The sequence below is a fragment of the Zootoca vivipara genome, chromosome 9, assembly GCF_963506605.1.
Source record: "Zootoca vivipara chromosome 9, rZooViv1.1, whole genome shotgun sequence".
In the NCBI taxonomy this organism is placed as follows: Eukaryota; Metazoa; Chordata; class Lepidosauria; order Squamata; family Lacertidae; genus Zootoca; species Zootoca vivipara.
Window position 1 is genome coordinate 10,715,952 of NC_083284.1, and position 12,668 is coordinate 10,728,619.

Sequence of the window (12,668 nt, forward strand, 5' to 3'; positions counted from 1 at the left end):
CAGCAAGCTGTTGAACAAAGTGGTTTGAGCTTCTAGAGGCTGGAGTGATGTTGTTTCCCCAAGACCTTTCCTATTTGCATCCCCTGAAAGGCATTTCTGTGCATCCGCAAAACGAAACCATTGATCTCTGCACTTTGCTTGGCAGGGCTGAGCTATTCCCGTTGCTGCCTGTTTATATGAAATCCGGTTTTGTTTTTACAATGAAACTTTAGCAGGCAGCTTCGCTGTTCCTTTTAAAAAAGAAAATATTGACTGGGGTTTTATTGCACTGTTGTTTTTTTAAAAAAGAAAAGGAACGTGACTTGCATCCACAGCTGGTTTAAGAACATAAGGAAAGCCTTCTGGGTCAGACTGGCATCCTTCTCTCACAGTGGAGAACCAGATGCCTTATAGGAAAATCTCAAGCAGAACCTGAACGGAACAGCCCTCCACAAGTGGAATACGTCAGACAGAGAAATACAAGAGAAGATGAAGAAATTAGAAAAGAATGTACTACGGTACTGACAAAATAGGATTTGTATTTTGTACATACTGGACTTGGTGATCAACTGCAAAGCTACTTTTTAATATATTATGTCACGAAGTTGATTTCGACATTATGAGAAGCTCTCCTCAATCCCAGCCCTAGAGATAGTATATGCTTGGCCATGATGCCTGGTAGCCATTGGCAGCCTTCTATGAGATGTATGGTCTTGCGCAGTTGAGCTTTTCGTAACCTTGCCAAAACCTCTGTGCCGATGCCTTTTTTGCAGGAAACGTGCGGCAGTTTCTAATTTAACCAGTGGAAAGTCCCATTTGCCACAAAAAGAAAAGGCAAACCCCAGTTGTCTTGCTTCTCTTTGCAAACCAAAATGATCTCCAAAAAATAAATGAGTAAACGTGCCCATAAACTCCCAGCCCTGCCGATTTAAATTTAGCCTTTCTCTATTAAATTCTGGGCCCTCTCACCCATTTCCAGCTAAACCGATTAAGGCTGAAACCCAGTGCTAATTTTTTCCTGCTAAAGGAAAATAAGAAATGGCATGCTAATTGATTCCTTTGTCCAATAACATGTATCTCAATGGAAAGACAAAATGTGTGTGTGTCGGTGCTGGTCCAGGACTAGCTTCTAGCAGTTGTAGACTTCTGATTTGATGTAACTTTTGGCTGCAATTTTAATTGAGAACTGATGAAATAGGTCTTGCAGATTTTTGAAGCAATGCAAACCTGTGTATAGCTCACAAATAGCAACCTCTCTTTTAAAAAAGAAACAATTGTGTCTGTCCAGGCAATAATAAACCTCTTCCCAGTTCTCGTTTGCCAGGCAAAAGTAAGTCCCACAAGTTAACATTAAAAAAAAACCCCACTCTCCAGTGTATTTCCCCCTCACTTTCCTTACCGCAGAAAGTCCAGTTTGTTGCACAGGAGTGCCAAATGCACTTTTAACTGTGTGACCTGAACATGCTGGTTTATAAACTAAAGCAGCCTGAGTCCCGAGGAATTCTGACTCTCACTTGTTTTAACAGTAGCAGCAACAAAATGCCAGGTCTAGTATTTGAAACAAGCTCCTGAGCTTGAGTGTACATGCTGCATTCAGTGTTAGCTCTACTCAGAGTAGACCAAGTGAAGTTAAAAAACATGAATAGCCTCATGTCCATTAATTTCACTGGGTCTGCTCCAAGTAGGACTCAAACCTATGACTTCTGCTCTTTACTCCCGTTAGTCAACTTAAAGAGTCCTGGTAAAAAAAATGAAGTAGCTTCTGCAAGCCTGAAGTTTGCCCAGCTTTGACCTCTTTGCAAAGTTAGGATTTGAACTATAAATTACTTAATCTAGCAGACCATGGAGTCTCATTCCTAAGCAATGCTTGCCTTGCCCCATTCCTGTATCTTTGGAATTCTAATGTCTCATTTAAGCAGAATATCCTTGATTTGGACGCCAGGAAGGAAGTCATTGGGAGGCTAAAGGTAGTGGCTATGGGCTTCTCAGACTCCTAACCCGAATGTGGTCCTTTTCAGGGGAAACTGGCATTGGCAAATCGACGCTCATGGACACCCTGTTCAACACAAAGTTTGAAAGCGACCCGGCCACTCACAACGAGCCTGGCGTGCGGTTGAAAGCGAGGAGTTACGAACTTCAGGAGAGCAACGTCCGCCTGAAGCTGACGATCGTTGACACGGTGGGATTTGGAGACCAGATCAACAAAGATGACAGGTAGCATTAAGGCTGCTCCAGACTAATCTTTGAAGGGTCAAGCGCTTTGCAGAGTAGAGAGAAATCACACATGTAGGCTTTCCTCGTGCTGGAAGGTTTCGGTGGAAAGTTTACATGTTCGATTTGTCTCTGATCTGCAGGATGAAATGTGGTATGCTTTTCAAGCATGCGATTTCTCCCCAATTGCCTTTTGAGGTGGCACAGCCCTCTGTGAGAAAGATACTATGACACAGACAACTTTTGACTTATCCATTTGGGGCAGAGGCAGACTCAGATTTAAGTGGAACAATGGATGTGATGAGTCTTACCTTTGCACATTAGACTTTGAAACTCCCTCCCTGGAGAAACTGGACTGGCTCCCTCCACCGGCAGGTGAAGGCCTTGTCGTCCAAGCAGGCTTTTGGCAAATTGACTGCTTTTTACTTAAAAGGGCTGGTGCCGTGTTTTTATTGTAATTATTGGTATGTTTTAAAACAGATCTTATATATGTATATAATTTTGATTCTGTCCATTTTGGGGTTTTTTGACGATTGATTTTTCTATGTTCTCAGCTGTTCTTATTTGTAAGCCAACTTGAGTCCTGTCAGGGAAAATGGTGGGGTTTCAGTAAATATATAATAATATCAGTGCCCCATTCACACCATACATTTAGAAGACTGATTCCACTTTAAACAGGCATGACTTCCCCCTGAGAATTATGGGATATGTAGTTTATTAAGGGTGCCGAGACTTATTAGCAGACCCCTCTTCACCCACTACAACTCCCAAAGCAGTTTAACCAGTGCTATTTTTCTAGAAAAAGAGGTGCCGGAACTCACCACAAATGCCTCCCTTGTTCTCTTATAACGGCAATGGTGTCCACCTGAGAGGTGCCATAATAATAATAATAATAATAATAATAATAATAATAATAATAATAATAATAATAATAATATATTGTTATCTTTAATAAAATATTTAATAATAATAAATATATTATTATTATTATTAAATATTTTTATTAAAGATTTCTTGAATTACAAAGGTGTGTGCAGTGTCTCTCATATTTTAACATGTGTCATTTTTGCAAATGAGTTTCATTTGTTAAGACACTAAGAAGAAAGAGGGGAAATGAGGTAGATAGGGGGGTGGGAGGGTGGATGGGGGTGGGAGTAGGTGACAATGTTTCTGTTTTGCTTAATATATGTAGGGCTTGATTTATTTATACCCCGCCCTTCCGGCTGGGTTTCTCCAGCCACTCTGGGCAGCTTCCAACAGAAAAATAAAATACAATAATCTATTAAACATTAAAAGCCTCCCTAAACAGGGCTGCCTTCAGAACTAAGTTCTGGCTGGAAAAAAAGCCCTGAGTTTAGCAATCAATCCTCCTTCCCAGGGAACTCTGGGAATTGTAGCTCTCTGAGGGGAAATAAGGGTCCCCTAATAACTCTCTGCATTTTTAGCAAACTACAGTTCCCAGGATTCTTTGGTAGGAAGCAGTGTCTGCTTAAAGTGCTTTAAATGTGCGGACGGGGCCCTAGATTTCAAACCTTACTGGGAATTTCAGCCCTCCTTGCTGAACTCTCCTCTCCCTTCATCAAGCCTGGATGTGTGTGTATTGTGTGTGTGTACACACGCACTGAAACAGCTCTTATTTTTTGAAGCGGCACATATGTGCAAGGGGAAAGGACTTTTAAAATGAAAAGCCCCCCCCCCAGAAGCAGGTGTTCCATATGGAAATGTGTTGCCACTTTGTCTCCTGAACCGCTTTGCATCTGATTTCATTCAGCAAGAGCCAGAAGCAGCATTGTCTCCCCTCATCTGTCAAGACCTCCTTTGTTCAAGAGTGTACAGCAGGGCTCTCGCTATGACCCGCGGAGTGAATGGGAGAGCGGTTGCCTCCCCTGCGCCTTGTCACAATTGGGCGCTTGTCCCAAACGGTCGCAAGCTAAGCATCGCGGCTGCAATTAGTCTCCTGCCCTGGCTTGGGCTTTACTGGCTCACTTAGTGATTTACAAGGGGGTTCTTCTCTCTAAGCTCAGAGCAGGACGAGCTCTAAGACGTCAACGCTGATTGCTTACAATGTGCACAATGTGACGGAGACCACTTGTGGAGCATATGCGTAGTCTCCAGTTTCTGAAGAAGGCAGGTCTGGGGGGGGGGGAGATCAGGATCACAAGATGCACCCCGTTTCAAGACTTTCCTTTGTCTTTTCCAGTTTTATGCATGCTGGTGGGTCTTCTGTGGCCATGCAGCTTGATTACCCAGGGCTGCGTTCAGTACCCGTGTTTGTCACAAGGTCAGCCAAAGATGGGCTTCTCTTTCAGGCAGCACAAGACATTCTCATCAGTGTTGTCGGTGCTAGCAGTATTTTAGAGCAGAGCTTTCCAAACGGGTGGCACACTTTTTAGACATGCATCATTTTGTGACACAGTAATTCAGTTTTACTAGCAAATCGGGCCTTTAAAGCCCTAAATGGCCTCGGCCCAGTATACCTGAAGGAGCGTCTACACACACACACACACACACACACACACACATCATTCAGCCCAGACACTGAGGTCCAGCTCTGAGGGCCTCCTGGCAGTTCCCTTCCTGCAAGAAGTAAGGTTACAGGGAACCAGGCAGAGGGCCTTCTCGGTGGTGGCGCCGCCCACCCTGTGGAATGCCCTCCCTTCAGATGTCAAGGAAATAAACAACTACCAGACTTATAGAATACATCTGAAGGCAGCTCCGTTTAGGGAAGTTTTTAATGTTTGATTTTTTTTAATCGCCGCTTCTTCTTCTTCTTCTTCTTCTTCTTCTTCTTCTTCTTCTTCTTCTTCTTCTTCTTCTTCTTCTTCTTCATTCTTATTATTCTGTTGGGAGCTGCCCAAAGTGGCTGGGGAATAAATAAATAAATTGTTGTTATTTTAAACTGACTTCTTTCCGGCCCCTGGGAGGAGCGCAGGAAGCATTTGCCTGACACACCTTACACACTGCAGCCGACACACTTAATGGATCGCGACACACAGTTTGGAAAGCTCTGTTTTAGAGGATTTGTATCCCAGTTGGAGAGTGCTTTAAATGTAAGCCGCTGAGGGGAACCTATGCATAACAAGCTTTCTTAACCTACGTAGAGCGTAGTGCAGCGCTGCTGGACTCCTAATATTTGACCAATATGTGATCAAGTACAGTGGTCCCTCGACTTATGAATGGCTCAGCATCCGTAGGTTTCGACTTACGAAGGGGACAAATGGCCGCACGCTTACGAATTTTTCTACATCCGAACGGAAGCCATTGGCAGCTTTACATGCAGTTTCCTCGACTTGCGAATTTTTCCAAATATTTTTTTTCCTATGAGAAGCCGCGTTTCGACTTACGAGCTTTTCGACCTACGAATGTGCATTCGGAACGGATTAAGTTCGTAAGCCGAGGGACCACTGTATATGGAACCTGTGAAGGGAGGCAAAATAATAATCAGACTAAACACTAACTTATGTTTTGTCTTTTATTCATTTTTACAATTCTGGGGGACTTCTCTCCTGGTGTTTGTGTTATTTTTGATGTGTAGCCTTACCTTCTACGAAATCAATATATACATTTTTAAAAACATAATCAAGTAAACAAGCAAGAGGATTTTCAGTTGCATAGCCACAAGTGAAATGGGCGAGCCACTCCCATAGGTGGTGAGCCTCGCCAAAACATTTCTTGAAACAATTCGTTTCAGTGTTTGCATGTTACCTGAAACCCAGAACATGTTGTTTGAATGGCTACGTCTCTTACTATCTCCTTTTAAAAACCAGTTTAGCTGGCAGGGCTATTTCCACACGGGAAACCCAAGAATGCTTAAGTTTGTTTCAAAACCAGTTTGGGGGACGCATGTCGTAGCTGAACTTTAAATGCCTGCAGTTTGCTGACTGTGCTACATCTGGCGGCAAAGCTATTTATAATGACTTCATCTAAACTTTCCTAAATAGGAAATAAGCTTTAGCAAGGAATTCTTGGAATGTGTGGCTTGTGGGGAAGAATTTCGAGGATGCCTGCTTTTTAACCCATTCTGAAAGTGAGGTTTCCATAAAGGTGGGTGAGATGCTGCAGCTGCCACAGCACATGGAAGGAGAAGGGTATAGCGCAGTCCCTGGCACCATTGGCATGGTTGCATATTGAGGCCTCCATTCACCCACATGGTTCCTTATCCTCACAACCATCCCATGAGGTTGGTTAGGCTGGAAATGCAGTGGCTGGCCTAGAGCTGTCAACTGTCACGCAGCTCATGCCGCTCCTAATCTGTGAGGAACCTCAGGCCCAAATGTGCCCCTCCAGGACTCTGTATCTGGCCGTCAAGACTTGCCTCAGTCCAAACCCCTCCCCAAGCCTGCATTGTACCCTGCCTGGGTGTTTCTGCCTGGTTTAATTGGGTCCTTGAACTCCCAACGATGCCTCTTGCTTACCTGGATGCAGGGCGGAGGTGTCGGCATAAAACAGGTGTCAGCAAAGTTTTTGCAGTTTGGGCCAGTTCACGGTCCTGCAGATGCTGCGGTGGGCCTGAACATGTGCACATGCACAAACGCTCCTTCCGGCACAGAGGAGGTGTGTGCAGCTTCCCATTGGCTGCAGGAGCTTCCTGCAACCAATGGGAAGCCTCCCAGCATTGTGGAAGGCGGTCCCTGCTCCGTTCCGTGACGGTTTAGCGCGGCACATGGGAGCCTACCGAGTGGGTGGCAGGGGTCCCCGAGTGGGCAGGGGGTGTCCATGGGCCGGTTAAATGACCCCCATGGGCCGCTTGTGGCTTATGGCCCATGGGCGTTCGGTTGCCGACCCCTGGCATAAAACTAGACAACTGTATAAAGGGGTGTGGGTGGTTGTATGTATGTGTATAGATCTAGATAGATATTCATTGCTCCACCCATTTATGCCTCTGGCCCAACCATGGGCAAAGTCACACAGGAGGGAATGTGTTACTTGATTCGAAAAAACTCCCCCCCCCCCCCCCGCTGCAATGACTGCACCGTGCTGGCTCCCTCTGCAAAGGATATCTGGTTGCAGAGCTGGGGAAGAAATAATAATAATAATTTATTATTTATACCCTGCCCACCTGACTGAGTTTCCCCAGCCACTCTGGGCAGCTCCCAATCGAGTGTTAAAAACAATACAGTGTTAAATATGAAAAACTTCCCTAAACAGGTCTGCCTTCAGATGTCTTTTAAACATAGGACAGCTGCTTATTTCCTTGACATCTGATGGGAGTGCGTTCCACAGGGCGGTCGCCACTACCGAGAAGGCCCTCTGTCTGGTTCGCTGTAACCTCATTTCTCGCAATGAGGGAACCACCAGAAGGCCCTTGAGGCTGGATTTCAGTGTCCGGGCTGAACGATGGGGGTGGAGACGCTCCTTCAGGTATACAGGACCGAGGCCGTTTAGGGCTTTAAAGGTCACCACCAACACTTTGAATTGTGCTCGGAAGCCAATGCAGATCTCTCAGGGTCGGTGTTATGTGGTCCCAGCGACCACTCCCAGTCACCAGTCTAGCTGCCGCATTCTGGATTAGTTGCAGTTTCTGGGTCACCTTCAAAGGTAGCCCCACGTAGAGCGTATTGCAGTAGTCCAAGCAGGAGATAACTAGAGCATGCACCACTCTGGCGAGACAGTCTGCGAGCAGGTAGGGTCTCAGCATCAGGCCAACCTAGGCTATGTTCAAGTCTGAGGTGTTGGCAGTAAGAGCACAGACAAGGAGAGCAATTTTGATTGTGGTTACAGGAACTCTGAAGCACCGCCTTATGCCATAGAAACAAAGCAATACAGTTATCTCTAGAACATGTGGGCAAAGGGAGTGAGGGACAAAGAACTGGAGAGTGGGGGAACAAACCACAGAGTTTCTGAGACGTCATGGCATACCAGTTGCTGGGATTCACAGGTGGGCAGAGGGTTGTTGCGCTCATGTTCAGCTTGCTAGCTTCCCACAGGCATCTGGTCGGCAGTGTTAGAAACTGAGATATGAAGGCCAGGAGCTAAAGGACACCTTAAACCTAGGTTATGGGGGCAGCAACAGAATGTCTAGGCGTGCTTTTTCTATAACGAGAATGCAAAGCTGAAAATGAATGGACTGCAGCTAAAATATTACGTTCATTTTTCATATGGTCTAATCCTTCCCCTGCCCACCCCCCTAATATTCTTAAGAGGGTCTCTTCTCCACACTTCAGAGAGTAGCTAGAAGTGGGGAGGCAGAGAAAGGTCCTCCTTTCTTCCCACTCTGCAGCTTTTATCTGAAATATTAGGCGCAGTACTGCGCCCAGAGCTCAGAAACTGCTCAGAAATTCCCTGTTGCAAAATGTGCCTTAGAACAGTGGGAATTTCGAACACTGCTGGTCAGCCGCTGTGAGAACTAGATGGGACATTGGCCAGATCCAACAGGCTCACCTTATATTTTTACCTGTTATTTGCAGGTCATCTGTCTTCTGTAGGAGAGTGGCTTCCTTTGGATGCTGCGGCTTTTGCTGCAAGCCTTTGTCCGAAGCAGGAATCCTGATGTTGTGTAGAAGTATTTTCTTTTGTGTGTCCTGAGCTACAGCTGTCTTTGCCCATGCCTCAGTTCTGTGGGAGTGCAGAAGGAGCGCGGAATGTTATATTCAGTGTTAGAAACTCGGGTATATAAGCTAGGCTCCAAATGGCACCTTGAATCTAGGTTGCGGTCGCCACAACGGAATGCCTGTTCACCAGGGGGTTGGACTAAATAATCCTCTGGGTCCCTTCTAACACTGCAATTTTATGATTCTATGGTCTCAACTACAATGCTTGGCTGTAACTTGTTCTTACAACAGTTCACTTTTCCCAGTGCAGAAAGGAGAAACACACAGAGCGGAAATGGAAATGGTATTAATGATGGACTAAGGCAGAAGCTTTTCATAGAATCATAGAGTTGGAAGAGACCACAAGGGCCATCCAGTCCTTTTAAACTGCAGTCACCAACCTGGTGCCCAGAAATCTCCACATAGTCCGAAATGGACCTATGCCAGTAGCAAAATGCACCTGGCGCCTGGCTAATTTCAAACACTGGTTATATTGTGCGCACAATTCTGTTTTTCTTGAGAATCTATTTTCATGTACTTAATTGAGAAAGTTCCTAGTCCCTAATGTCTGTTGATAGAGGCTTGAAAGTGCATGTATTGGCAATGCATGCCTTAGCAGCCAGAAGGGTGGCTGAGGAACATCTCCACGGAGCTCCTTAAACCCCCCCCCCCAGCATGATCAGCAAAACCAGCATAAAGTATATTTAAAAATGCAGTTACATTATGAGTTGGGCTCATTTGCATTATCAGCACTTCTTGATTCAGGCTTTGGATTGCCTGGCCACAGAATCTTTAGTTATTAAAAGTGCAGAGGGCCCTCAACCTTCCCTGCCACATTGTGAGCGTTTGGACATAGCGTTGCTTTTCCTCTGCCCGCCTCTTTTTATAGTCCTTTCGCTTCGCTCCCCTTTGCTTGCCTCCGGCTTCTCCCAGCCACCAGCTGCTCCTTTGCTCTCCCCCCTTCTTTTCCCAGTTTCCCACCCCACCCCTTTCGTGCTTCTCCTTAGCTCAGTATTCACATTCCACAGTGATGCAAAAGGCCACAGACACAGGCGTTGCAGTCCTCCGCACCATGCCCTCATGCTATGAGGCCCTGTCAGAAATTTGGCTGTGGGTCTTCTGCACAACTGCCCAGCATGAAGTATGGAATCTGGAGCAGAGTTTGGCCTCCTGAGAATCTCAGTTTATGTGACAGGAAAGGTCAAATTCCTAAAACTGCATATCAAAGCCATCTTGGGGCTGACATCTGAAGGGAACCTTGTCCACTAACCCTCTTCACTTTCCCCTACTTTTTACATGTTCACAGCCCTATTCATAGAATCATAGAATCATAGAGTTGGAAGAGACCACAAGGGTCATCCAGTCCAACCCCCTGCCAAGCAGGAAACACCATCTTCCTTGTTAGCTGTCGGCCCGCATGAGTGTCTTTGGTGCGGGAGGGCACTCTTTCATGTACTACGACTATTATTAATTCTTACTTACTAAATTAGTGTTCTGCCCTTCAACATGATGGTTGCCACGGTGGTCCCTTGCAGTATTTTAAAAGGCACACCACAAAACCAACAATATAACACGCCATACAAGAACTGTCAACCAACAATATGATAACATAAATGAAAACAAAACATCAAACTACCAAAGATACCAGGATTCAAACAATCCAGCAATTAACAAGCCCAGACCTCTGACCCTGGAACTGAAGAATATATCTTGCTTTGGCTTACGAGGGGCCAATGGCTGGAGGTTTGTCGTTCATACAATTTTGAGAGTTGTCAACCACAGTGTTATCCTACTTGACCCAAAATGTTTTTTTGCACTTAATGCCTTAGGCACAAAACTGCAGCTCAAAGCCTTCTCCCCGGAATGCATTTGGTTGTCTTAACTGCCTCTCATTACACTCTAGCAAAATAATAATATTTTTTTGCAATCCCAGAAACACAAGTTTTCTGTTTTTAATCACTAAATCTCTCTTTTTAAGATTGAGATTTGCTGTAGGCTGTCGTTCTCCTTGTATAAAACCTCCTCTCCCCTTTAAAACCAAGGAACAGGACATGGGGAACAGCTGTGGGGGGAATTAGCAGGTTTTTAATTTAGCTCCCAGCGTACAAACGGGATGTCCTGATAGCCGGGCACTCAATCACAGCAGCTCCCAGCTCATTACAAACTGTTTTGACAAAGAAGGTTCATCTTCAGTTGAACAGCCAGCTGTGGGCAGTATCTCTGTAAAAGCACAGAATTCAGGACCCAGTCAGCACGTAAGCAGGTTCCCTTGCCCCAAGTTGATCTGCTATAAAAGGCTATTCAAAGGTCGGGGGGGACATTGCCACATAATTTAGAGACCCCCTTGGCTGTGGATGAATAAGCGTTCACCCAGACTTCTTTTGTGCCACATTTCTAGGGACAGATCCATATTTTAAAGCTCTGTGTCTTGAACACTTTTTTTGTTTTAGTTTTCCCTGCAAAACACCATAGAATCATATTTTTTAATCACATTATCTTGTATTTTTATGCTGCAAACCTCCCTGAGATCTTTGGATGAAGGACTGTGTGCTACTACAACTAACAGATCAATGGAGGACAGCACCTTTGGGGGATGAAGTCAAACTGTTGGCAGGTTGCAGCACCTACTGTGGCTGTAGGGGCCCCAAGGGTCATTTAGTCCAACCCCTTGAAATGCAGGGAGAGACATGTTATGTTGCAGCTGGGGCAGGTTAAGGTGTACGGTTGTGAGATGCACCACGGCGTTTCTTCCCTTTCTGCTCCTCCCAGCGGTCATTCCTCCTCTGGTCACTGCTATTGGCACACGACGCGGTTGTCTTGTCTCCAGACAGTCAATAAATAATAAAACAAACCAACAAATAAAAATAATAATCAGACCCAATGACAGTCTGCAGAAAACCCGAATTGCCATTTGTTCCTATTCAGCCGGGTTTTCCTGGGGAAAGCAGTGGGGCAAAAGGAAAGCCTTCAGACACAGCACTTTGAAGCGTGGACCTAGAAAGCAAAGGGCAAAAATGGTAAGGCTTGTATTCACAGTGTACCTTTGAAGTATATTATTTCCTTCAAAGAATCCTGGGCACTGTAGTTTATCCATCAGAGAGTTATGATTCCCAGTAAGCTTTAGCAAACTACAGTGCCCAGAATTCTTTGAAGGGGAAAATGTGCTTCGAATGTGCTTTATAAAGTTATTTATAGTGTGAGTGCAGACCAAGTGTGCAGGCTGGGTCACATTTTTCAGACATACCGTGTTTCCCCTTTTTTAAGACACCGTCTTATAACTTTTTCCCCTCAAAAAACACACGGTGGCTTATTTTCAGGGGGTGTCTTTTTTTTCTTCTTTTTTTTAAAGTGCCGGTACAACTGGGTCCCACTGGCTCAGGATGCTCAGCACTCTCTTCCACGCGCATTATCAGCACCACACTCTAGCCAACTGAGCTATCCAGGTTTTACAACATAATACTGTAACATAATGCACAACATGATGTACATAACATCCATTAAATGAAACAAGAAAATAAGGTGATTATTTAAATACAATACATAATACATAGCAAGCAATTGCAGCAATTGAAACTGGGATTTTTTAATGCTACGTGTGTCCTCTACCATTATTGCTGTCAACCAGGCTGGCAGCAGCTCTCCAGGATTTCAAACTTGGGGGTACCTGGGGGTTAAACCTGGGATCCTTATGCATACAGAGCACAGGGTGCTCTGCCACTTTGTTATGGTCCTTTCCGTTTTCTGCCTCTTCTATTCTCTCCCTTTCCCCTCCTACCCATCCTGAGTCAAGGGCTCTCCTTCCTTGGAGGCTTTTAAGCAGAGGCTGGATGGCCACCTGCCATCTATGACCTAGCTGAGATTTTTGCATTGTAGGGGGTTGGACTAGATGACCCCCGAGGGTCCCTTCTAACTCTACAATTCTACCGATTCAACAAAGGGCATCATTAT

The 12,668-nt window shown here is 45.2% G+C and overlaps 1 protein-coding gene across 4 annotated transcripts in view; it reads left to right on the top strand.

The window, feature by feature from the left end:
- SEPTIN11 (septin 11) overlaps positions 1-12,668 on the top strand; it is a 121,756-nt gene that overhangs the window by 63,970 nt on the left and 45,118 nt on the right. For all 4 annotated transcript variants that reach the window (XM_060278388.1, XM_035112147.2, XM_035112144.2 and 1 more), the window contains exon 3: positions 1,998-2,193. In XM_060278388.1, coding sequence (XP_060134371.1) covers positions 1,998-2,193 — 196 coding nt within the window. The remainder of the gene's footprint in view (positions 1-1,997; positions 2,194-12,668) is intronic.